Here is a 27,807-nt window from a genome sequence, read left to right on the forward strand (position 1 = left end):
GAGCTTAGATAAGTACATGTAAAGATGGGGATTAGATTAAACTTTCTCAGGATGTGGTCAAATGATAAGACTTTTTTGAATATGGTATTGAACTTGGGTTTCATAAAGGCAGGGAAATTCTTGACTAGTTAAGTAAATATCAGCTTTTCAAGGAAGCTCTTTAGCATGGATTTTAGTAAGTTAATTGAAAAATTTAAAAGTACTTGCAATTATAATCAATGGTGTACTACCTTCCTGTATAATATTATTTGTGTATGTATATACAGATGCCCATAAGTTAATGGATGATTTGAAGGGCATGTTAGTATTTATGTATAATACATACTATAAAACTGTAACATAACATACAGGTTTTTTGCATGTTGTCACATTAGTTCATACATAAGTTTTTCATGTGTGTTATAAATAAATAATTACACACTCTTCAAATCATTCGTTAATTTATGGACACCTGGTATTATCTCAAGTTATTGCCTTCAGATTAATGGGTAATTAATTTTCATTTAACCAAATGTTGTTTAACAGCTTCACGGAATGCATCCTTTTTGCACACAAAGGAGCTGGTAGCCTGTTTTTCTGATGACCCATAGTCATCTGAACACATGTTGAAAAGAAGTACAGTGTTTGCTTTAAGTCATAGTAAGTAAATTATGATATATGAAATATAAAATTTCAACATTACCAGCATTATTAGTGACATGACCTGAAGGGAAGATGCCATTTGATAGTCATAAATGTGTTGATAATATTAAAGTGGATTATAAAGAAATAGAGTATGAGGGTACAGGCAAGATTTATCTGGCTCAGCATGGAGCCAAATGATAGGCTCTGATGAGTAGGATAATAGGTCTTTGGTTCCATATAAGGTGAAAACTTTCTTCTTCAGCATACAGAACGAATGTTCCATGATCTCTTGGGACATGTTCGATTCCAAGATTCAGGGTACTGGCTTGTGAACTTGGATCGACACAGTCCCCATAGTGTCTGGTCACTGATTCCTGAAGTTGCTGAAGCTCAGCCAGTAGGATCCACATGTGAAGAGCAGCTCATGGGTGGTTTTCCAGTTTTCTCGCCTCGTGTTATCGAAATATGGTAAGTTCTGAATGTCAGAAACTTTACATGTTGAGACTGGATATGGCCTACACTCAAGCCCTATTTTCCTAATAATACTGTTGAATTTTATTTGTATGTGTTTTATTGCAGTGAATTCACACATTGGATTCCAGCTTCACCCCCTGTGTTTCATCGTCCAACTAATTTGGAACTTGCATCTGAGCAGAATGTCTCCCAGACAACCACAAGATTAACTTTCCACATACAAGGCAAGTTCTGTTATTTTGTCATTTGTATCAGTAATTCTAGACGTCAGCCATAATTAACCTTTTCTCAGTCTAAATGCCCTTGTGTAACATATTTATTCAACTATGAAACTACATCGGATGTGGTTTGGGCCCCCACTCTTTACAGCTGAAAATTGGGGGGGGGGGGGTTATAATTTGTCCAGATGAAATTCCTTTTACCACTTACTTTATGTGTTGATTCAAGGAGCACAAAAGTAGATTTACTACCTTAAACCAAGTCAACTTTGTCATTTTATATAATCAGTTAGCACTGTAGTATAGTCAGGTACTAAGTTTTAATGGCCACAAAATATCTGCATTGTTAAGTGAGGTGCATTGTCCTGCTGAAAAAGTTAATTTCTTTCTGGATAATAATTTTTTATTTATGGAATCAGAGAAACTTTGAGTGTTTCAAGAACACGGTTCTTGTGACAATGCTTTCTGTGAAAAATAATTGATAAGTAATCCAGGTCTGTGTACTCATCAAAGGGAATCAGTTTCCTGTCATTCATCTGATATTATATATTGAGGTTTCCTCTTCTGTTGTCATTTGTATTTGATGCAGGTCAGTGGTATGAAGTTCTTTAATGGAGATTTGTTTAAAAAACGTGTTGCAGGTATCATTACCAAAAAAATGTGATCACACTAGAGAACAACATTATTGAAGTTACCACAGGTGCTGCAGATGTTATATCGAATTGAATTTTGATTACTTTAGGGTTAGGGACCTTTTCACTACTGTTTGCTGCAGTGGCTATTCAAATCCTTTGTCAAGGGCTGCAGAAAAGAATAATGTTGTGGACAGTAAGCAGATTAGTATGTCTTGTCCTTAAAATAATGTGGCTGGTATTCCCTTTACAATGGATAATAGTGGTGTTTCTCCATAAAGGTGAGTTTACTATAAAGACATTAGCTTCCAAATAGTTTTGATTTCAGGTCTATTAATTTTATAAAACTTATTATTATTAATACCACAGTAATTTTCATATTGTTTTGTTAAATCTCATGTCACTTGAACAATGGAACAATGCACCTTTGTGTATTAATGTGATTTTTAACATTACAGGTATACATCTACAAAATATTTGTTTAATTAAAAATATTTTCTGCAATTGTTTGCTCATAGGATTAGAATATATCAGTGTTCCTCAGTAACAGAAAATTTTTGCCTCTCTCACATTGGCTAAGTGTCGAATGATGTGGTGGGCCACGGGTTTGCTGACCCCTAAATATATTGAATAATGATGGTATGTCTGCCACATTACAGCTGCCAACCACTCATCCTTCATGTGTGTAGCCATCTTACAGTACTGTGGAAATCATTGGTCATGATCTTGAGCCAGATACATCTACCTCCCATCTTCACAACCTAAGATCCATTCTAATGTTATCCTTCCATCTGCTTCTTTGTCTTGTGTGTGGAATTTTCTAAGAGATTTCTCCATTAGAATTTGTTATATATACTTTGTCTTCCCCATCCTAACATACTGCAAATTTTTAGATTTTACTATCCTATTAATATTAGGTGGCCTATACATTTTGTTTGTGGTTTATCTAATGATGCTGTCAATAGCTCAGATTATATTGCATTCAGTGATAGGCTAATTAATTAATAATGTAATGTAAGCGATGTGGAAAGAGTGATCTGTGGCTTAATGTAAGGTACTTGGTCTAAATATTTTCCTCAGCACATCGTTTTCAAACACTTCAAGTCCATAGATCACTTTTCTTAAGAATAAAATTTCTCATATTGATGTAAAGAATACTGAAAACCAAGAACTTTGCCTATTACAGAAAACGTGAGGAGACATATCAGTTGATTATCAGGAAGAAAGAGTGCTTGAAAAACGATGGAATTTTGCAATGCAAATAAAAGCAGTAATCAGTGTCTGAGACTGAATATTGTTATTTAAAAAATATAAAAAGCTTTGCTTAGAATAGACATAAAATTTGTGGTTGGTTTTAAACGATTTGTAATGCAAATAAATCCAGTATCAGTACAGTGGATTCCGGTTAATTGGGACACATCAGGACTAACATTTTGACCCAATTAAGCATCTGCCCCAATTATGCGAAGTTCCATGCAAAGAGTTGGCTGAAGATATGGTCCAATGACAGAATTTGTTGAACAGCTGAATATCAACTGCAGAATAAGATCCAGGACCACAGAGTGAGTAAATTGGTGTGTTACAGGTGCACAATTTTTAGTGAAGTGTTTTTTGTTATATTTAAATATATTTGCAGGTCCAGATCACATGAGTGTCCTGTTAGCACCATCTGTGAAACTTATAAACTGGAGCTTTGATGCAGTAATCACTGAAAGTGGTTATAAATGGGAAAATAAATCTGTTTACTTCATAAATTATGCTCAAGGCTTGACTGGAATTCCATTTGAATTCTGGATTGACTTGGAGGTAAGTGAAAGACATGAATATGCATGCAACTTTGCTTCTTCATGTTAAGTGTACTTCTCTTTCTACATTTTTTAGTTCTTAATGTATAGCACCATATATTCCTCAGTGTGTTTAATGGATGAGTGTTAAATACACAGTTATCAATGCAAGGAATACAAATTAGATTCATAGACCAGTTGCCAACATCTCATGTTTTCAGAAGAGTGCATATTTGGTGATATCAACATTTTCAACAGTCCAGTAGTATCAAAAAGAAACTTAATTACACACTTCTTAAACTCTGTTGGTGGATTTATAACATTTATGAATAACTCATAGTGGTCATAAAGATTTTCTTGTCTTTAAGTACAGGGTGAGTACAAGAAAACTTAACACTTTCAAAATGATTCGGTAAACAAATGTGGTGTATTTAGAATTTCATACCCACACCAGCCGATGGAAATACTCTCAAAGTTTTGTTTCAGATGACCTAGGTGATTATTGTTGTTGCTGTGTTCCTCTACAAAATGCCACAATTTTTAAAATGGCTACCTTACAACAGAGGACTTGCTGTGTTCTGCAGTTAGCAAAGAAAGTCTGTACATATTGCAACATGCATTTTGTACACATTTTCACATGGAACCACTCAGCCAAGTATCCATTTGTGTCTGTTACAAGAAATTTTCATCATAACTGCTATAGCTTCCATCACTAGGGACAATCTGCACAAAGTTTGGGACAAGTTGGATTATTGCCTGACATCTTCCATGTCACTTGTGCACATATCGAGTCTCTGTGAGGAGTGTACAAAGGTTTGAGAGTTTTTTATCGACTGATGTAGATGTGAAGTGCAAAGTATGTCACATTTGTTGTCTGTCATTTTGAAAGTGTAAAGTTCATTTGTGCTCACCTGGTATTATAAATGTGTAGTATAATTTATCAACTGTATGTAATGGCTGATATGACTTATTCCACATCTACCACTATTAAAAAAGACTAATTACAGCATGAGAGGAAGTACGATGCACTCCGTTTTTACAGAGGAGGCTCTATGACTTACTATGTTAACATAATAATTACAGCACTATGTAAGAAATTATACAAAAATTTACAATTTAACTTTATTTGTTAAGAAAGAGTCACAAATATCTGGTTGATTAAAATTTAAGCTGATTAATCAGTTAATCAACAAATGCCAGGCAAATGAAAATAGACATAATTTTTTCTTTTATATTTCAGTCTGAACAGACACTGTTTTTTAATACTTAAAAATAGTTAATTTTACAGGTTTTTGTTGTAGTCCATGGCATGTTTCATCTCAAGTTGACCAAATTTTCAGTGTTATTTTATTACTAAAACACATGTTCTGTAACATGGTTTCAAAATTTTCTGGTGACGTTTCAGTATGGACATACGAGAATATTATGGAAATATTTTTAAGCCATGGTAAAAGTATGTATTGTTGTTTTTCAAGATTTTATATTCTTCAACAAGGTACACATAAAATTGTTACAGGGTTACTGGTTTGTGCCTTCAGAAATACAAATTATCACTGCATTGATTTTATTGACACTGTTTTCCTTATAGGTTACCAAAGGTCCACCTAGTTTGCGCCTGGATATTGCAGTAATTGGTCAATACATTAACAGTCATGAGTACATTTCAGAAGGTTTTAAAACATTCCTGAGGAAATACCCTGACTGGGCACATGTAACTGCTTGGGCTGCAACTTACAAAGCATGGAAGTTCTAATTGTCATTAACACTTCATTATAGAAGGTATTCTAGGAATTATGATTGTTATTTTGTAAGTGTTGAAAGGGGTGAATGTAATACTGACCATAAATATAAATATGTGAATGGACTATGCGTAGTTCAGGTATGATAGTTAAAATAGATTTTTCAGTTTTGTCATTGTATGATGTCTATAGGTGCTATTTATTAGCTGCTGTAAATGTATTTTGGTTTCAAGGTATGCATTATATATATATATATTTATAACTAGGTAAGAGGAGCTTATTATATATCCAAAACAGTTTTGTATCTATTTTAAATGAGTGTGACCTTTGTACTGACCCATATCTCCCCTTCTACAGAGGCGTTTTTGAAATGTCTATTGCTAAGTTGGTCTGGGCACATAATGAAGCTGAATATAAGGCATGTTACATTGTTTCTATTCACACACACTCATACATATACAATGTACAGGCATACTTATTTACAAAATATGACATGTGCCAAATCATACATATAAAACAGGTGCAACAAGAAGCCTGTGATACTTCATGATTAGAGAATATAAATATAAACATTTATTCTGCAGACCCCAAAAGAATAGTGCCAAGCCAAAGTCATGTCATGGACAAGGTGATAGAATGGGGAATGGAATAAAGAGGAGAAAGATCTTATACCTTCATTATGAAAACTAGTCTTTCAAACTTTACTCATTCGAATCCTTTCTCCTCCTGCTGAAATTAAAGAGGAAACAAAAGGATGTATTTTATGAAGATTGCTGTCTTCTTGGCTGTTTCAGAGGTTATGCTGCCTCCACCATCAGGGCAATCGTGATCGGCAGAACAACCCAGAAGACAGCAATCTTCAGACTCACCACTGTGAAAACCTCAAATCTTACAATATATTATATGTCAGAATTTAAAAATTATCTATTAATGATATATAATATATATATAATGATGTGTGTGTCAGCAGTAACCTGAATGCATTTAATCTTCTCTTTTTGAAACTTCCCTGAAATTAGCTGGAAATGTAATGATGGAACTAGAAGTTGAGCTGTCCCATCTTTGGACAACTATTCTTTTTGGGTGCACAGTTCTTTAAACAAGAAATATTAATATTTTAATGCTTGCAGGAACATTTAAATATGTGGTAAGAACAGTAAAGTAATTACACAGATATAAGGTCTTGCAGGTGTAATATTGAGCATAAGGAGATAAAACTCTCATAAACTGTCTGATTCAGTCAACATAATCAGAAAATAGGTTTAACTATTAGGACAGATAAAACAGAAATGAGGAGGGAAAACTGGGATTTGTTAGTATCTTAATGTACATCTTAGCTACAATTTGATGAAACCAATTTAGATGACATGGGGAGAGTTTTCATCTGATGTTTCTGTATGAAGTTCACGTTCTTTGAGCAAGGATTGATTCATTTCTGCACTATTTTGACAATCTCCAAGTTTTTAGCTTAAAATTGTCATGTAATTCTGTCTTCAAACAAAGTGTATCTGTAAGTGCAATATCTACATCACAGAGTGTGAGGTCCTGTTTGGAATGACAAGTTTCAAGCCCGTACTTACACACTTCACTCATTCTTAACACGAGAACATTCACTTCTTCAGGCACATGCTGTAACTTCGTAACTGAAGGAATGGCATTCACAAACACTAACTTCGTCAAGCCGACAGCTACTAACTTACTTCCACACAACTTGCTGAGGTACCAGCATGTTCCCTAAGATCAGGTAACCACTGAAGTCTACCTGCTCTTAAATCCATTTCTTCCTGGTTACTGAATTGGTTCCATAGACATCTAGAGAGTACTACTTATTGTAATCTACATATACCCTAACCACTTCTCCTGAATACTTCCTCTGGGAAGGCATGAAGTAAAAATCAGGTTGTAGTTCATTGTGTGGACGAGGTGGTCCACGATGTCGATCTTGCGTGTAATAGCCATTATGAGGGGGGCCGGCTCCTCCAGCCTGATGCACTGTTCTAGGAAGGGAGTATGTGGTCCGCTCTATAGGACCAGGCACCTGGTAACCACCACCACCACCTCGTGGACGCTGCAGAGACCTTGTGTCAGCATAATGCCCTCCATTGTTTTGGTAGCCACCACTGTTGTGTGCCATAGCAGTAAGTGGTTTGTGTGGGCCTCCCAGTGCACGAGAGGAACTGTTGTTAGGTAATGTTCCTGATGGTCCTGTAGGCTTCTCTTCAGACTCAAATGCTTCAAAAGCATAATTCGTGTTGGCAGCAGAATAATCTTTCCAGGCAGAATTTGGAAGTAGGTGATCCTAAGAATAATAAACATAATTTCAATTTTTTGTATCAAATTTTATTGTAAGGAAAATCTGACAATGTACAATTCAAATACTGTGCAACTTTCCAGTATAAAACACGGGCATACTGTTGACTTCATCCATTTAAAAAAATCCACCCAAGGCAAAATATAATTTTCTGGGGCAGGCAGACAACACTTTTGTTGTCAAATAAAAATGTTCTGTGTTCATTTCTGCTTAACCACCAGCAAGTACAACCTATCCTTGGTTAAAGTGCAATTACCATAGAAGTATTATTATTTGACAACAAAAGAGTTTTTGTTATAGCCAAAAAAAAATGCAAACTGTAAACGTTACCTTTGCATTGATGTAATCTGTATTCTGTTGCAGTGATTGTTACATTCTTATAAAAATCTGGGACAGTATGAATCAAACTATGCACTCAAGCTAGGTATGTATTCACAGATTTCATAACACATACATACTGGAACTTTTTAAGATCTTGGTTTGCACAATCCAGTGTATGCAACAAGTTTGTTTTGGTATGAATTATCAACATGATTTAACTTTTTTTGCTTTCAGCAGCACATAATGGGAATCATTCAAGGCAACAGTGAAAAAGAAAGATCATTGATAATTATATACAAATAAAGAAAATTTTTGATAGGATGCACTCTTGATTCTGCAAACCATTGATTAAGTGTTGTAACTTCAGTTTTATATACTGCCATCAGTTTCAGTGACATGCCTGAGAGAAATGTGAATAATGACAAATGGAAAACAGTTACTGAAGACTTTCATGCATTTTCTTCTGGGTTCTTATATTTGTTGAAAAGTTAGGTTAGGATGCAACTTGACTTCACTCACCCGGTAGTTACCAGTTTCTCCGAGCTGTGACAAAACTGGGCTGTTCCGAGTGAGCTGAAGTCCAGTTACCGGTGTAAAGGTAAGGTGCAGGGGAGTCACTGGGGTGGAAATGGCCTGGTGTCCCAAGCGGGATTGCATACACCCGCTACGTACAGCATACCAGTCAAGAGAGACCATTACCCGAAAATGAGAATGTAATGATATGGGATTAGTGTCCTAATTTTGCAGTTCCCAAGTCTCAATTACCATAATAATTTTAATGTGTCAACGTTATACATTAATCTGATCATTTGGTGCACCATAAAAATTCACTGTATCCTAATGTTATCAGACCAGTCTAATTACATTCTTCATGCACATTTGAATGTACTATGTTCTGATGTGAAGGACATGACAATGAGAGGTGATATTTCTGTGTGAAGTTCTGTTTTCCAGTTAGATTCATAGTGTTGAAACTTGAATGTAATATTAACCCAGTCTTAGTGGTATAGGGTATTTTAAAGTGTTTATGTTGTAAATATATGTATATATTCTTGCTTTCAGGCAATTTATTTTGGTAAAAGTTTATTATGTAAGACTTGAGGTTCTCACAGCGGTGAGTATGAAGATTTCCGTCTTCTGGGTTGTTGCGCTGTGTAGTCTGGTTGATGTTAACCAACATTTCAGAGGTCATACTGCCTCCGTCATCAGGGTGATGAAACGTTGGTTAACATCAACCAGACTACACAGCGCAACAACCCAGAACATGGAAATCTTCAAAAGTTTATTACAATGAATTTAATTGAACTTCAAGAATTTGTTAAATGGAATTTAATTAATCTTTTCACACTAGTCCTTTTGGACTATACTTCACTACTATATGATAATTTTTATGTAGCAAATGCTTTGTGAATTTGAATTCTTGTATGTCATGAGACTTAAGATAGTTTGAAAATCTGTGTCGTTATAACCAAGATTATTATTTATAAGGTTTTTGAAAATACCTGCTTTTTGCATTTGCATTGCAGTTCATGGTAGATAGTAGCCATTATTTGAAATATATTTGATATACACAAGTCTTCAAGTAGTTGTGTATGACATTTTGTGTTTATTCTCAATACTAGGACTGAATCTTGAATCCTTTGAATAAACCATTAGATCACAAAACTTATTACATGCTTTGATGTGAGTTCTGGTCCATAAGGTTTCATGATTACACAAGCTGCACTTCCAACAGTATCATGTGTTGAAGATGGCTTTGGTAGAAGTTTACCAACATTTCAGGGGTGCTTGCTGCCTCCATCATTGCCCTGATGAAGGAGGCATCAGACACCTCTGAAACATTGGTAAACTTCTACCAGACTACATGGTGCAATGTGAAAACAGCCATCTTCATAGTCACTGTTGCGAGAACCAGAACTCTCATTCAAATCATGTGTTATTCAAAATTGGGATTGCCACATTAGGGAGTTCTACATCATGCTTCATGTGAAGACAGCTAAATACTAATAAAGGATTGTGAAGGGGTTGTTTCACATGCTGTTGCTTGGATTACTTCATTTGGCTTCTTTGATGCTAGAGCAAAGGCATGTAGAAGTGATCACTGCCAGTCAACAGATTTCATGAGAACAATCATGGTATCATTATATTTCTGAGTATCAGCAGAATAATTCTGAATGGAATTCTAGAATCACTGCAATTACCATGTCACCTACCTTATGATGGGAGGAAGGATTCCGTGCTGTCTTGTAAATGGTACATCCTGCTTGAATAACAGCAATCAAAACCAGAGCCGCAATACAGCCAATGACAATGTATAGTTTTGTCGCTGACAGCAGCAGTCCTCCATTCTGAGACTCCCCTTCAATGGGAATAGTAGATGTCACTGTGAGATGTGAAGCAAACCACTTAGTTTCCTAACAGTCCCTCTACAGTATTTAATGTATTGGGTTGTCATAAGACATGGTACAACACAATTTTAAACTTGTAAATGTACTCACATCCCTGTGACTCGAACACTAGATACCCTGGATCAACAGCAAGGTTTCCAGCTCTGCCTGTCGTAACAGTCTCCTGCAGCACCTTCTCCACTGGATTCAAATCCTCTTTGAGAGATCTCCCTTTCTCATATTGTGCCTTATCCATGATCACATTCATTTTGGCAAGCACTTTGCCATCAATTCTGTTAATAAATAACAGGTATGTACTTTAGAAGCAGAGTAATACAGAAAAACTAAAACATCATAAAATTATAATTAGTTTCTGCAAAATGGGAAGTAAACCAGACAAAACTTTAGTGAAAAGTGAATAAGATTAACCCTAAACTGAGATACATTTTTATTATCATATTAATGAATAAAATAAACTTGAAAAAACTGCATAACAAAACAATTAGTTCAAATAATTATATACCACTAGAAAAGTATTATTTCATTCATACACATACACAAAAAACATCTGTGTTATGGCCCTGTCCAAATGTCCATAAGATTATTTCTCTGTAACAGATTTTTCCCTCTTAGTAATAATTAACAAAATTTACTATTTTTTTGTTCCATTTCTGTATGTCATAAACAATGTTGTATCATTGCTTATGGAGTACAGAGTGTTACAGAACCTGAAAACTGACCATGATTAGAATTCATGATACTCAAAATTATTTTGTTAGACATACTGAAATACATAATGTTTTATTAAATTGATGGCATTCTGCATTATTGTCCCACATCCAGCTAAACCATGTGATAATATATAATAAATGGCAACAGCAAATCTGGTCTGACTTAATGGTTTATTATGTTAGCATACACGGTTAGCGTTCAAAAGGTTCAAAGTTTCCATCAATACAATGACAACAGAAACCACAAACCTATTCTTTCAAATATTAAATGGAACAATGAAAATAACTTACTCTTGAAATTGGTTGACATGAAGCTTATAGAATCCAGGCAGCTTTCCCAAGGCACCACTGAAACCGCTACTGACTGTATTGGAAAGAATGTCATACTCGGGGGAACCAGGTTTTGGTATCTGGAAATTTTCACCCAGGTTCACCAGCTTCACTTCCACATTGTAGGAAAGACGTGGAGGAGTGGTAGTTGAAGTCACCAACACCGAGTTTGTGTCTGTACAGCACATATGGATACTTGGTTGAAATGACAGCATGTTGTATCACATACACTAAATTTTGTTTGTAATATGTGTGTATCAGATGTGCTATGTAAAAAGTGATTCATTCTTAAGTTATACACTGACACTCAACTGCAAAGTTATATAGTGACATAAGGGATTAGGTAGTGAGGAGGTAAGGAATTGGTCATGGCCCGTTTTAAGGTACAAACCTGGAATTCTCTGGAAAGACTGAGGAAAACCACAGAAAGTTCAGGATAACCAGTAAAATGTCTGTAATTCTAACATGGTATCTCTAAATACAGGCCAACTGCATTATTGCAGAGTTATTCAGCTCCATACCTTTTATTCGGAAGAGAAGGTTTCACAAGACAAGGGTTATAAGTTTTATCAGTCACATAAGCATCATTTAACTATTAATATCTGTAATAACTGTAGTCACTCCGGAATCACTAATATTTAATATGTAACTTAAATTTTGGCACTTTTTAAATATTGTTTGGATGAGTTTTGGAATGAAACAGACAAAATTGAAAATAGCAGTGGAACTTTTGCTTGTGAAGTTTTGCACTAAACTAATGTATATATCGTATAGTTTCTGTCTACATTACATGTGTAGAACATACCTCTGACACACGGCCTGATGCAGATCCTGTCAGCTGAAACACTGGGTGTTATCTCGTGCTTCCGTATCTTTTTGTTGACAGAATGAAACATGCCACCCCTAACTGGAAACATGAAATAGAAGCACTGGTCCTCTGTGAAGGAAACATCCTGAAAAAAAGGAGTGCATTTATTTTACATTGTACTCTCAATGCACTTTCAACTAAATAACACTGAAACTACAGTCCTACCAGAAATATAAGTTCATTTTATATAACAAAATTCATTACAAACACACAAACAGTGTTAATTATGAAACTCATTACACAGTTTCCTCAAGTATCCTGTTATGAAATCCTCCTCATATACAAGCATTCTCCTTAGTTCCATTTTCTCAAACATTCTCATTCTAAGTAAGACTTGAGGTTCTCACAGCGGTGAGTATGAAGATTTCCGTCTTCTGGGTTGTTGCGCTGTGTAGTCTGGTTGATGTTAACCAATGTTTCAGAGGTCATACTGCCTCCGTCATCAGGGCCTGATGACGGAGGCAGTATGACCTCTGAAACGTTGGTTAACATCAACCAGACTACACAGCGCAACAACCCAGAAGACGGAAATCTTCATTCTCATTCTAAGTTCTAGCTTAGGTAAGAGGGCTCTGGTGAAAAAGACATTAAAATATGCAGTAAAACCCATTTATAGTGTTTTGCAGTGAATCACAATTTGTGAACACTATAATCAGAAAGTAATATACGTGGGAAATGCTTCCATTTGCATTGTGAAGGGTGAAAACCAACCATCCCAGTTTTCTTGCTATTTAGTATTTCCTTAATTTATTTCTGTTAGCCACAGGAATAAACTAAAATCTTCAAATAATAACAATATTACACTGTACAGTATATCATAATCATATTTATTGCAGGAACTACTGTTTGGTCCAGTTTATACAAAAATGATTTCCTATACCTTCTCTTCATGACATAAATAACATTTAAATCCACACATTACAATTCACTAGTGCAGTTTGCAAGGGAGAAAATAATTTCACATTTTTTGGGCATGCTGTGTCAGGAAGGTGTGCTGGACATCTGTCGACAAAGAGAACCACTTTTTGGGGCAGTGGCCTCTATTATTGCATCAAATGCTCTCAGAACAACAAACAATTCTGGGGTGATCAATACATGCATTCATGCTGTTTTTGTAGTTGCTTGGCTTGGTTGAATCTCCTCAGTTTGGCATGCTTCATTTTAACTAACTTACCTTTGAATCTGAAGACAATCTCTTCCTTGTAAAACTTAATGTAGTGACGCCATCTACAATACGGCCACTTGCGTTGTAGATGTCTTGTGATGTGTCAAGCAGTGGGGATGTATAACCTCCAATCCACGTATCCATAAGGAATGCACGTCCGTTACTGTCCACCCAACCCAAGATGGCATCAGTCTGGGACTGAACATGAACAAAAACTGCCATGTTATTGGATTATATATAAAGTTGTGACCTTAAACTGCCTGACATCATGAGTTAAGTGTTATGCCTTTTATATGCAAGACTGACATTAAGAGTTCTGAGTTTCATTCTAAATGCTGGAGGAAAATCCACTTCTGTGTTTTATTGGTCCATCAAACAGAAAAGCTTCAGAACCTCCAGTATAATGAATCAATCATATATTGTCATACACATTTAGAAAATCATTACTTTCCTGCAGTCAAAAGGAGATTGAAGCTTGACTAATAATCCACAGGTCAGTTCAGAAAGAACTTTTTAAAAGAATGTAACTGCAGATGTAACACACAAGTGGGCCCACACATGATGCAGAAAATCTTGCTCCTAATAACTCTGTTAGATCTACTGATATGAACTTTACCAAGAGCCATGTTATGATATGGGGCAGACTTCTACCAAATGATCTTTGAACAGGGATGAGAAAAATATTATCCTTGGACCAGAAACAACGTCTGAGGATATTCAATGTGCCTTGCAGCCTACTATAACCACAACTGGGTATGAGAAAGTCATGTGAGACACACTTTAGAATTGGTTTACTGTGTCTACAATATTGTGAGAATGTAGAGAATTGAGATAAATTGGTCAACTAGTAGGTCCAACTTAGTGTCCCTGTAGTATAGGATAAAGCAAAGAGATATCAGCACTTATTGATAAAAGAAAGGTTTGGTTTTTATGTTGAGATAAAGACATCACCAATGCAGAAAAGATATTATTATTATTATAATGAATGTTTAATGAAATTCATCATGTAATCATAGTATGAAGTTATAAACACCATGGTGCATGGTTATCCCTGCATTTATAGACACAAGGGTTCATCACTGTGTTTACAAAAGCCCACCACTGGACTCTCCCACTCATTCTGACCACACTTCTGTAAGGTATATATTAATACATCCTTCTACCTATGCCTGTGTCCATCATGGTTTCCTGCTAGTATGTTGTATGCATTTCTTATCTTCCTCTTACTACATGCTCTACTCAATTATCTTCCATATTCTAATCTATAATATTAAGTGTAGAGATCAAAGTGTGAAGCTTCTCATTATGTTATCTTGTCTGTCCTGTCACTTCCTGTTTTATATGTCCAGATATTCTTCTTGGCTCTTTGTTCTCCAACTGTGGTCTTCCCTTAGGCTGAGAAATCAAATAGATAAAATTATTTTACTGTGAACAGAGTAGAGCTACCATACCAAAAAAATCATATTTAATGGTGTCAATGATGCAGTGAATGAATGTAGCACGCATATAAGGAATGAGAAACACATACAGAATTATACTAGAAACACCTTAAGGGAAGAGATCACTTGGAAGACCTAAAATTATACTGGATAATAGTGAAAAGAAATCAAGTGGGAGAACAGGATGCATCAAATTAGGAGTAAGTGACAGGCTTTCTATTGTAAATGTGGTAAAGAACTTTCAAGTTCCATAAATTTCTTTACTGTTCAAGGAAGGACTGTACTCCACATTGTCAGTCAGTAAAAATGATGCTTCCAGGTATGGTCTATGTTGGCCTTCCTGACCTTTGCCCACCTAGGCAAGGGGGCAGAATCTATAAAGATTTCCGTCTTCTGGGTTGTTGCGCTGTGTAGTCTGGTCGATGTTAACCAACGTTTCAGAGGTCATACTGCCTCCGTCATCAGGGCGATGACGGAGGCAGTATGACCTCTGAAACGTTGGTTAACATCGACCAGACTACACAGCGCAACAAATCAGAAGACAGAAATCTTCATACTCACTGCTGTGAAAACCTCAAATCTTACAGGCAGAATCTACTTCTGAGTTGGGAGTACGCACATGGCAGATTATGTTAGTGATAGGATGATCATGATTGGCTGAGAGGACCTACAGCTAAATGTAGACTTCAAATCTTGATGAAGGCATGGTATTCTTCAGTTTCCCAAAGTTTTATCTTGGCAAATTTGAAGGTTTAAGTCTGTGAGCAAGTTCCCCTTAGTCTAAATAGGTCAAAGTATTGAACTGTAAAAAAAAAAAAATTAATTATTGAGGCCACTGTTTAATGATTACATGACTTACCATCTTTGTATCATTTGAGAATGCTATTCCTGTCCATGTAGTAGTGTGTTTAGTTTCAATAGTGAAGTGAATTTCATCCTTCTTGGGCAGATGCTCCCACTTAGCATAATATTCACAGTTGTGTTGCTCTGGGTCACAGTTCCGTGGTGTCCGCCAGTGACCACCACAGATACTAGGATCTATCACTGTTGATGTCTCTGACTGACGGACTGTCTCTTCTGTAAGACAGCAAATTAAAAACACCCACCATTACGTCAGATCATACCACAGTAGGATGGACATTATGCTCACAGTTTGCACCAAGCTGACTGAAGTAGTGGTGATGCTCTAAATTCGTATTCAGGAAGTATCTAGTTCATTTGTTAGCTGAGCTACAGTCTATCCCAAAATAATTTTCCATGATTTTTCATTCTCTGTAGTAAAAGATGAAGTGGTACCTTCTCATATGCCTAGGCTGCCTTCATGCAAATTAGATATTCTTACCTGTGCACCATTCATGATCATCTTCCCATCACTTTCAACACTGATCAACAACCTCTGAAGTTCAGACACCGTTATTAAGGTAACTTCAGAATCTAGCACAACTGGCAAGATCCATGAACTAAATTCAGAAGTTCTCTTTGAATGTCTCTTCTGACATTCAAGCAGACTAGAGAATATTTCAGAAGACAAATATGGCACTTCAGCATAAAACCAATGACCAACTTATTTAATATGCTTCCTTAACAAGTGGTGAATTGCTGATTATGTATGACTTTATTCTTTCTTTCTGCTACAAAGATAGGATTGAAGATATTTTCTGTGAGCCTTACTACTTTACAAAGAAAAAATAAGTTTTTAATTGTGTGTAATCCGAACAAATACTGTTTTTACTTGTGCATCTGTGGAAAAAATGAAAATATTTTATCAGTATTTAAAACTAAAGTCATTTTTATGTGGAAATAAGAAAAAAATTATAGGCCAGGGTTAATGTAGAAGAAAACAGCATGTTTCCTACGTTGTATTACTGCCTCATATTACAACATGATATATAAAACATAAAAGGATTCACTGTGGGTAAGAAAGCAGGTACACAGATGTATAAACTGAAGCTTTCACAGCAACTGAAGTTGATGAAAGACTCTCAGGTGGCTTGTAACCCGAGAGTCTTTCAACAGGTACACAGATGACCATATTATTTGATCAAACAGATGATGACTTACAAAGATATCTCAGTTTATTTAAATGAATAATGGAAATGCTTGGCACTGAAATTTTTGTTGATAAATCTAAAACAAATGGCATTAAATGGGCGCAGTCTTTGTACATATAAAAAGTATAGTATGTGAACAGGTCATGTGTTTGAAATAAGATAATGGTTAAGACAAAAAGTCATAAGATAATATAGGAATGCATATTAGACAGCCCCCATTAAAAAAATATCATGTATAGAATAGAATATCATGTAGGTGAATTTTATATTACTTTACACCATTCTAACTATAATGACAAAATTCTTCATATGTAATTACACACAATGGCCTACTGATGAAGCTTACCAAAGAAATTGAGTGTAGTCTGTCCTCTTTGGGTGCCATGACCATGATACTTCAGCTCATCTTGACGGTAAAAATCTTTCACAGATGCAAAATCCCGCTCCAGTCCTGACTTTGGATTGTGGATATAATGATCTGGTTCCTGCCCTTGGGACCAGATGACATGCATCAAATCCTCTTCTATTGAGTGATCTGTTGGCTCTGCCCCTGAAATTAAAATTGTACTTTCAAATTTCAGCATAATGTAAGTTCAAAGTAAGTGGCAGAAATCAGTTGTTCTGCCAGAGACATTATCCATCAAAGTAAACCTAATGTTTTGAAGTGATTCCTATATGTACTTACTGTACATACATATGAATATACATTCCAAAACTAGTCCAATTGACAAGCAGGATGTTGAATAAGTCACAAAAATACAAAACATACAGACAAATACCATTCAAAATATAAAATTCCATATAAAATAAAGGTTTCACATAAAGTATCCACCAAATATTACATTAAATCCATACATATAAAGTATATAAATTGTACAATATAGAGACAAGAACCTTTAGAAAGATAATGGGATTTCATCAAAGATTAAAGGAATTTGTATTTAAGGATCTTTTTAATGCTACTTCATATTGTGCCTTCTTATAAAAATTTTGATACTAGAGAGTACACTGGTGAAAATATCAGTGCAAGAAGATATGCACTTTTTTTTAAATATTAAAGGTTGACAATAATCTGTGAAGATGGCCCTTATTCTGTGTTACCATTGTGTAACGTTGAATTTGTCTGAAATTACTGATTGTTTTCAATAAAGTTCATTAATGAAAATATGTATTCACATGGAAGAGGCAAGACATTTAATTTCATAAACTTCTACATGAATTATAACAATTTTATTTTGTAGAATTAATATAACTTACTTTTAGATTCTGGTTCTGGTTTATATACATACATTTTCAATGCATCTATCTTGTACAAGAAATTTTTGATTGCAGCAGTAAGAGATGGAATTCTGTTTTGAAGTATTGGTTTGTCAATATTTAAAAGTACTTGTCAACATGAGGTGATACATACCTTTCAGCTTCTTCCTGAACAAGATTGTTGTAATGCCATCCTTTTCAAATCCCATGGCAGCAGTGAGATCATTTTTACCTCCCCAGAAAGTGTCAAACCGTGGTGTAGACCTGCACATAACATATCAAAATTAGTAATTGTGAACAGCAATGTAATGCATTTTATTTACACAGCTGGATGAACTGATTTATTTTACAAAAGAATGGGTCAGAGCTTTATTTCTAGGAACAGTACACATGCTGGCACTTTATTCTACAATACAAAGAGGAAAACGTTATAATTCTGTTATAAAATTTACTCAATCATGTTATTCTCTTATTAAATTGATTTTGTTATTCACTGTTCTAAAAAAAATTTACTGTCTAACATTATAACGGTATATATTTTGTGTCACAAATTAAAAATTGCCCTTGTAATCACACCTTTCATGTCAGAAGGAAGAGGGTGGGAGAACTGGTAATATATTAACTTCAGTATCCTTGAACCTATTTGGTTCTCACTGGACAGAATTTATAAACATCTGGACTGCAATAAAGTAAATACATTTGATTTTGAGTCACATCCATAATTGTTGCCAATAGATGAAAAATTCTACGGCGATCTCTATAAACTATTAAACAGTTTGCCTTATTCTTATAAAAGTATGCAAATTTAAATTATGCCACAGATGGTACAGCATATTCAGTGTTGAGGCATACTGGTTTACCAGTAGGGGGCCTGTTATTGCTAATGTATAAAGATTAATACTATCTTAATGCACCTACTTGTACATTCTATACACTTTCCCAAAGAACATTTCATATGTATGGGCTTATATATGGGAAATGAGGGTGATATATAAATATTATAATAACCACAAGGTGATTAAGTCTGAAGTATGTGATTCACCTACTATATATCTTTACCACAAATTTGTCCCAGAAGTAAGAAACTTTGGGAACTTTAGTTCTAAAGATAAAGGACACTTGAAACAGTATCAATTTCCATGCATCTCTTGAAGAGCAAAATAGTAATAATAAATATGACAAGAATGTTTTCTTTGTTAGTACCGGTCTCGTGTATAATAATCCCAGATGCGACTTGCTGTTCCTCGGGCAGATCCAATAACTATGTCTGTGCAATCCATGGCATTGAAATCATGGTGAGGTGCATAAGGATGAGTGTAGGTTATGCTGCTGGGCTCTGTAAAAGTGACAGATTTTCCAAATGAAATTTCATGTGCATCACCCCCCCCCCCCCCAAATGCATGCTACACGCCCTGCCCACCTAAATCTTGGATTTGATTGATCACCCTAATAATGCTTCGTGAAGAGTACAAATTATGAACCTTCTCATAAAACAAGGAATATATTACTACTTTATATAATTATTAGATTGTAAACATTGATGGCCTCACTATACAATATGAAATATGTATTTGAACGAAAGGTGTCTAAGTTCCTCCCACAATTTTTTCTTCCTTTTCTCTTGATTTTGTGGGCAGTGATTCTCAGCAAAAATTACTACCTTACCAGACTACATGGCACAACAACCCAGAAGTCAGTCATCTTCAATTTACAGTTTCTTTATGTCAACTGCATAGGTTATATAGCCCCAAATTATGGAATTATTATGAATTGTAAGCTTGGAGGGACGTGGGAAGAAATGGACAGTGGAGATTTAAACCAGGGGCCTCTGAATATAAGGAGTACCTGAAGTTACCCTGTGACATTTGGTAATTCAGAACAGAAACATATGCACTCTTATTGTGATGTAATCCAAACTCAGAGAGCTGACACACTAGTTGGTTAACTGCATATTCAGTAAAGATGAACAACAGAAACTATGCTTAGTTACAGTAATTTATGGTACATTTATTTTGAAACATGTATGCTTTTTCTTATTCTTGGAGTGCAACCTTTAGTGTGACATATAATAATATGAATCTGTGTAAGAAATGTCTAATTTTTATGTTATAAGTCCTATATACAGATTAACTTATGACAACAATACTATACATTAAGATCCATATTCGGTTTTGATTTAATTTATCACACAGTATGCAATAAAAGTTTACATTATGTACACGCCATGCAAACTAAAAGCTTTATGCTAATGATGTACAATACTACCAGGTGGCAGAATGCAAAGATATATGAGAAGTATTAAAAGATAATATTAACACTGTACACTCAGGCTGTACCATATTCAGCATGACAGTTTTAATTTTACTGTACCTTGAAGACTGGACTTTGAGGTTCCTTCCTTCTCAGTTTGATATTTTGAATTTGACTCTCGTTTGGATTCAGGTTCAGGCTCAGAATTTGGTTCAGGTTTTGCATCTGGTTCTGCATGTGGTTCAGGTTCTGAAGTTGGTTCAGGCTCTGAGTTTGGTTCAGGCTCTGAGTTTGGTTCAGGCTCTGAGTTTGGTTCAGGTTCTGAAGTTGGTTCAGGCTCTGAGCTTGGTTGAGGTTCTGAAGTTGGTTCAGGCTCTGAGCTTGGTTGAGGTTCTGAAGTTGGTTCAGGTTCTGATGTTGGTTCAGGTTGTGCTTTAGATCTGTGTGTTGTGTGTGATATGGAATTTGGCAGGCTAGACTTGGGCTTGGAAACTGATTCTGAAACAGGTTCTGGTTCTGAGCTTGGTTCTGGCTCAGATTTGGGCTCAGGTTCTGAGCTTGGCTCCAGTTCAGCTGCAGATGTTTTACCTATTAAACACAGAAACAGTACCATGCCACAGCCAAGACAGAAAACCAGTCACCACACCCAAATTCTTTGCTGACTACAGCCAAGTGCAAATAAATAAACATTGTTTTAACTGCTTGTGGAATATTGCTACATCAGAAAAATCTCACTTCATAGGAGTGTTGACACAATATATACTTGCAATGTATTTATACCTCTAGCAAAATTCATGTTTCTTTGAAGCCTGCTTATAACAGAATCCCAAGATACCTGAACTTATTTCTGTTTTAAACAGGTACTTCTATGCATAAACTATATTGTACAGTCCCTTTTTTTTGCATATTTATAACCGAAGTCAAAAGTTAAAAATTCATGCCTCATATTTACATTTCCTGTTGTAGTGCACATTCTCAGTTTTCTTTCCTATTTTCTTTATATATTGTCTTTTCCATGAAACCATTTACATGTTCTGGATACATTATTGGAGGTGGGACTTAATTTTTCCCACTCTCAAACAGGGATGCTCTTTCTCTGATAAGGTCCAGGAAGCACAGTTGAGAAAAAATTGCAAGAACGGAAAGCTGTGAATATTCATTCAAAATGTTTTGCATTGAATTCTTGTTTCACCTATCTAGTTCCTCATTAAACAGTTTCTATTTATTAGAGATAATTTAACTTTAATTTTCATTCTGCATTATAATTTTCTAATTTACAATTTTCTGTTGCTTCTGTCATAAGTAAAGATAGTATTTACCAAACTTCTAACCATTTAGCTAACAAGTTCTCTGTAACTAATGATTAATCATGCAATTTTATGGTAAATACTATATCAAAAAAGTAAAATATGTAAAGAGTACTAACACATATTTACATGTGGCACTAGTATATTCACTGTCAATAACATATACATGCTTAATGCACAACAAACACATATCAGGGATATTACTGAACAACCTATCAGCACACTAATTCACAGAAATGTGGAACACAAGAATGAAAGAAAGAAATGAAAAAAACCACACAGCGTACTGACAAATGTAACATCAAGTATGAAAATTTTACATGCTACGAATTTATAATACAGAGCAATTCAAAAAGTCACTTTGCACCTATAATATAATTTTCTTTACATAAAGTACATATTCATTTACCTTATCCTACAAACAGTGAGTGTTGGAAATGGTCTCCATGAATGTGCACACATATCCACATGTTCATAATAAACACACTACAATTCAGATTGGGAGATATTTTGAATAGCATTAATGAAAGCTTCAGTGAGTTCTTGGACAGTATGGGAACTTTGTAAACATCTCCTCTTAGCATTCTCCAAAAATAATGATCAAGTGGTAAAATAACAGGAGACGTGCAGCTATATTCTCTTCAAATTAATTTTTGCTATGGTGTACATAAACTGCAGTCTTAACTGTGTATTGTTTGTCTCCTTTATCTCTTATAAGGCTAGGTCTATTTTCATGAGTCACCATTATCTAGCTCAGATATTGCAGCACTTTACAGGAAAAAAATTAAGAAGCTGTAAAAATTGTTGGCCTGAAATTCCAATAATATCTGAAACATGACAGAGAAAACAATGAAATGTTGAAATCCCTGCACCGATGTACAAATAGAGCTACACATGCCACCTTTCATGGAACTAGAGATTATCAATTAAAAATACAAAAAAAAAACTTTATACTATAAATACATACAGATGGTTATGTTTTGCAGTTTGTTTTACATTACAGAGGACAGGAATTGAATCATTTTGATCTACACAAACAGCATGTGTTTATATTAAGCCACGTGTAAATTATTGCACTGTGGTTCTGGAACAGGACAAAAAATTTGAAGTGACTACATGTTTGTAATAGATTTTTAAAAATAAAATGTCTACTCCTTCCATTTTCACTTCATTTCAAAGCATAACTGCTATAATTTATAAATTATTTTTCTGTCTCTTATCAATACATGGGGGTTCTGTAGTATTTGGTTTACATGGCATAGGACAGTATTTATCAGACTGTGTTCTGTGGAACCCTAGGGTTCCGCGAAGTAGCCTCAGGGTTCTGTGACAGAATTCTGTCTAGTGACAAGACAATGCCTTTGATGTTACAAGAATACAGTTAACATCATGAATTTCCTCATTACTCTTTAAGTCACGCCTGTTTAGGGAAACAAAATTACCAGTCATTCTGTAGGCATTATGTGCATTCCAAACGCAAAAATGTATGTCGGTTGGCGCACCCATTCAGGACATGGTATTTTGGTGACAACAATTGAAACTAGTGCTGAATGGCAATTCTTAATATATATTTTCTGGTTCGTGCCAGTTTTCATATAGATAGGACAGAGAGCTGAGTGGTGTTAATTATTTACCAGACATGAAATCTAAGTCATGGCATTACTGGATACAGCATTGAAATTAATGACAAAAATTTTTACAGGCAAAATTAACTCCACTGTACAGCTTTCAGAGAAACAAGAAGGTCTTCAAAAAGGAAGATCATGTGCTTGATGCCATCTTCGTACTATGACAAGTAGTCGAAAAATCATTGGAATTTAATAAGCCTGCATTCTGGTGTTTCGCTGGCCTTCAAAAAGCTTTCGATATAATTCTGTGACCGGATGTATTACAACTTCTTATAAATAAATCATTAGCTGAGAATAGAGTACTTATAGTTCAAGATATATACCAGAACAATCAAATTAAGAATCTGTAAATGGAGAATGTTTGGGTTCAATTAAAGTAAATAGCTGAATTAGACACAGAAATTTTAAGCCCCTTACTATTTAATATTATTATGAATGAAATCATAAACGAAGTAAAAAGGGTAGGGAATATAAAATGAAAAGAGATGAAATAACGATATGCTACACAGATGACGCGGTTCTAGTAGCAGAATCAGAAGCTGATTTACAAAGACTCTTGCATACTTTTAATCAAAACGTAAGCAGTATAACATGATTATATCAACTGAAAATACGAAGTGTGTGAAAATCAATAAGGAGCCTATTAAGTGTAAACTTGAAGTCAAAAGAAAAGTAACTGAACAAGTATTTAATTTTAACTATCTAGGAGTGAACACAATTAGTCAAGGAATAGTAAAAAGAAGAAGAAGTAGGGTAAGACTTTGAGAGACGGAGTTAGACGCGAGAACATTCGAGCAGTGTTACATACAGCCAATATATGCGTGGGTGTTAGGAGTATATACTGGAATGACCGTATCGGCAGAATGGATCTACAAAGAATCTGCAAAATTGCAAGAGATAAGTCAGGTCGCCTCTAGGATAAAAAAATGTAGGAAGACCCGCGAAGAGGTGTAGGGATTCTCTTTGACTGGAAAGAACAGGAAATCAGCCTATTATAAGAGAAAGAAGAAGAAGAAGAAGAAATCTATGTTATCAATGGATGTGTAAAATTTTCGTCTTCTTGAACCTTTATAATGTATCGCTGGCTCTAAATCGGAAATTTGAAGGAAACGGGAAAAAAACAGAGCAACTACAATTACACGAGAACCAGAAAGAGATTAGGCTGCAAATACTGCAGGTGTATCAAAGTACAAAAGAAACGTAAATATATGATGACAATTATCTTCAGCTTTGATTTATGGATGTTGATGTATCAGTGCTCCTCATCCCGTGCTTATACGTCATCAAACTTTAGTAATTAGTTCCATTCCCGCAAAATTACAACGAAACTCCTAGTTTTGATTAACTGAAACTCAAAAGTAATCTGACATTAGATATTAAAGGTGAAAATAGTAAAGTGTCTTTAGCTTCGTACAATGTGTTACCGTGTTGCTCAGTGCATCAAGCCATCGCTGTGAAAGATTTCAAACGCACAGCAAAGGTGTTTGATGGCGTTGTAGAGATAATATATGAACATTGATTTCAAGAATTTCAGCGCGCTTTGTGACGAAATGGGCATCAGTTACAGAACGCTGCTACAGCATATGAAGGTGCAATGGTTATCTCGAGGTACATTTTTTGTTCATGCACTCAAAAATACAAAATGTTTTATTAGTAATAGGTCCCGCGAAAGGTGCTGGCACTTGCGCAAGGGACTGATTCGATGCACCAGTGCAGTTACAACAACGAAATAAGTTGGCACGTCTACAGATAGTTTCATGATCACACGAAACAGTCTACTTTTGGTCACTACAGTACTAGTGCCGACCTTAACTCAAGTGATGTCGCTACTGTTATTAGCATTGCTCACGTAGATATGCTCGAGCATTGTTTATGGCCCCAGCTCAGGGAGGACTTTCCTGGTCGGTTACTGTTCCAACAGGATGACGTACAAACACATTTTCACTTGGCCGTGTGGGCGTTTCTCGATAATCAGCAGCCACAAATTTCACAGTCCTTGCCAAATCTACGAAATCTTATCTCAGATATTGAAGGCGATGTAGTAATGCTACAGCGCACATTGGCTCGCGTACCACCAGTGGTACGCGTACCATAGGTTGAGAAACGCTTGCCTTGACGAATTTGTGGTGCGCACTCTGAACATATGTAAACAATACTTGAAATGTTTCTCTGCATGTTTCAAGTTATTTGATACCCAAGTGCATTAAATATGTGAACCAATTGTAATCTTCATAATAATTTTTATGTACCCTGCATTTTTATTTAGTTTTGGCCATATTTCCAGCTGACATCACGTCTCTGTGACACTGCGGTTCCTGAGATTAGCATGGCCAGCACGAATTTTTACAGAGATAAATTAAGTAAATTTATCATTCCAAGAGGAACGATTATCACAATTGCCTCCGCACATAAAAAACTTTAATCCTTTTTATATAAATTGTAGTTTTGGAGGACACATTCTGAAAAAGACACAGACTGTTTTCTGACACTGGATGATATTTTAATGAGCTTGAGAATCAGATAAGTGATGGTGTTCTTTCATTTATAATGGAGTGCTTACGAGATCTATAAATTAACAGTGACACACTATCGTACATCAGAGCTGTGGCGGAAAGTTTTCATTGGTTACAAAACCTGTTCATGTTATTTCTCGCAGAGCAAGAAAACAATATGAAGAATTGATTATTTCAACAGACAGGTTTGAACAATATGTACACAGATATTCCTCTGATTAACTTTTGGGCTGAACTGAAGGAAGAGATTCCACATGATAGAATGTTGTTGTAAAGAAGCTACTTCCATTTCCATATCTGTGTGAAATAGTGTTCTGAACGTACTCGGTAACAAGAACAAAATATCTGCATGGGTTTAATTCAGAACCAGACATGAAGATACGGGTTTCGAGAACCGTACTCGACTTCAGTTCTCTAGTAGTCAGCAAACAGGTCCACCTGCTGTACTATGTAAGTAAACTATTCCCTAAAATTATGAGATAGATTTAACTTAAATTCCTGCAAATGGTGTTATAAATGAAAAACAAGTTCCACAAAAATATTTTGTTCCCAAAAGGGTTCCACAGCAGTGGAAGTTTGGAATATCATTTTCGTAGAGCATTCATTATGTACAATGTGCAGCTGTGCACTTCGCTGAGGCCATCACAGAACATGCAGTCCTTATATGCATCACATTTAATATGCTCTTAACATTGTAACATTGTACTTACCCTGAGTGTTATTCTGTTTCGGAGTCTCTCTCCTCCTACGACCTGGGAAGAAAAACATCATGTTCAGCAAACATTACTACCTGGGAATTTCCAGCCCATGTTTTTATCACTGAATACAGACATAGCTCCATATTTACAAGAGATATGTGACTGAGTTGATCAGGAATAATGTTGTGAGGTATTAATTTAATATAAATCCTTCTTTATGCGAAGCTTAATTAAAAGTTATAAATATTCTCAAAAATGGTTCATCACAAAAGAATATTATGACAAAAAGGAAATTCATATCTCATTAAAATCTATAATTGTTATTTGAGACATTTATCGATATTGTGTATCACTGCATGATATCTTGCAAAGTTTTAATTACATATTCAAATTGAACTGTATCATACATTTACTGATTTAATACAGATAGCAACTTTGTCCTTCACCATTCTGAAAAAAAATATAAGAATCCCTTAATAAAGACAACTTATACTTCAGCTAAACTATTATTGAGAGGGGCGTACACACAATTCCTTCATACAATGTCACTGAACATAAAAACATGGACAAGCAAAATAATAATTGTATAATAAGGATCTATTACTAAGTTCTGGTAGGTTGATTTAGCAGTAATTCTCTTTTAGAAGGTAGTTTGTTGAAAATTCTAATTGATTATTAGTCGTAGTTTTATTCTCTCTCCAGGCACATGCCAGGCTAGTATTTTAAAACAGACTGCAGTCACTTCCTTCCAAATTCTTACCTATTTACTGTTCATGATCATTTTCTTATCTCATTTGGCACTAAGTAATATCTGTAGCTGAAAGTGTGTCATTTAATAGCATAAGAATCAATCAGAATCACTCGGTACCTGATGAAAAATGTGGGTCACTGGTAAGCAGATCCATTCATTCAAACTGTATCAATTCTTTTTGTTTCAACATACTTGCTTCAGATACAAAAGTAACGTGTCTCAGTCAAGCCACAACGCTGTACTCGCTGATACAGCTATTATACTACATCATCATATTTTATTTGAAGTGCACATTAGTGGAATATGCATGTGGCAGGCCATGCTCTTAC

The 27,807-nt window shown here is 35.3% G+C and overlaps 2 protein-coding genes across 6 annotated transcripts in view; one reads left to right on the top strand and one right to left on the bottom strand.

Moving 5' to 3' along the window:
* Positions 1-10,136, top strand: part of LOC110832366 (endoplasmic reticulum metallopeptidase 1) — a 36,106-nt gene extending 25,970 nt beyond the window's left edge. For 3 of the 4 annotated variants that reach the window (XM_087343545.1, XM_022069292.2, XM_022069291.2), the window contains 4 exons: positions 887-1,092; positions 1,204-1,322; positions 3,585-3,754; positions 5,321-5,769. In XM_087343545.1, the coding sequence (XP_087199671.1) occupies positions 887-1,092; positions 1,204-1,322; positions 3,585-3,754; positions 5,321-5,485 (660 nt within the window). In that variant the 3' untranslated portion in view covers positions 5,486-5,769. Of the gene's footprint in view, positions 1-886; positions 1,093-1,203; positions 1,323-3,584; positions 3,755-5,320; positions 5,770-6,265 lie in introns of those variants that run through there. The other variant, XM_022069288.2, reaches the window with a different exon arrangement.
* Positions 3,851-27,807, bottom strand: part of nahoda (DOMON-like domain-containing protein nahoda) — an 88,684-nt gene continuing 64,727 nt past the window's right edge. The window contains exons 8-19 of one of the 2 annotated variants that reach the window (XM_022069286.2): positions 26,740-26,781; positions 20,702-21,169; positions 19,535-19,667; positions 18,486-18,595; positions 17,421-17,624; positions 15,883-16,100; positions 13,594-13,782; positions 12,357-12,504; positions 11,513-11,726; positions 10,602-10,783; positions 10,317-10,486; positions 3,851-7,770 (exon numbers count right to left, since the gene is read on the bottom strand). In XM_022069286.2, coding sequence (XP_021924978.2) covers positions 7,294-7,770; positions 10,317-10,486; positions 10,602-10,783; positions 11,513-11,726; positions 12,357-12,504; positions 13,594-13,782; positions 15,883-16,100; positions 17,421-17,624; positions 18,486-18,595; positions 19,535-19,667; positions 20,702-21,169; positions 26,740-26,781 — 2,555 coding nt within the window. In that variant the 3' untranslated portion in view covers positions 3,851-7,293. Of the gene's footprint in view, positions 7,771-8,081; positions 8,768-10,316; positions 10,487-10,601; positions 10,784-11,512; positions 11,727-12,356; positions 12,505-13,593; positions 13,783-15,882; positions 16,101-17,420; positions 17,625-18,485; positions 18,596-19,534; positions 19,668-20,701; positions 21,170-26,739; positions 26,782-27,807 lie in introns of those variants that run through there. The other variant, XM_087343544.1, reaches the window with a different exon arrangement.

Source organism: Zootermopsis nevadensis, unplaced genomic scaffold (genome assembly GCF_977971745.1).
Source record: "Zootermopsis nevadensis isolate Lab colony 2312 unplaced genomic scaffold, Znev_1.0 Znev_ptg000006l, whole genome shotgun sequence".
Lineage (NCBI taxonomy): Eukaryota > Metazoa > Arthropoda > Insecta > Blattodea > Termopsidae > Zootermopsis > Zootermopsis nevadensis.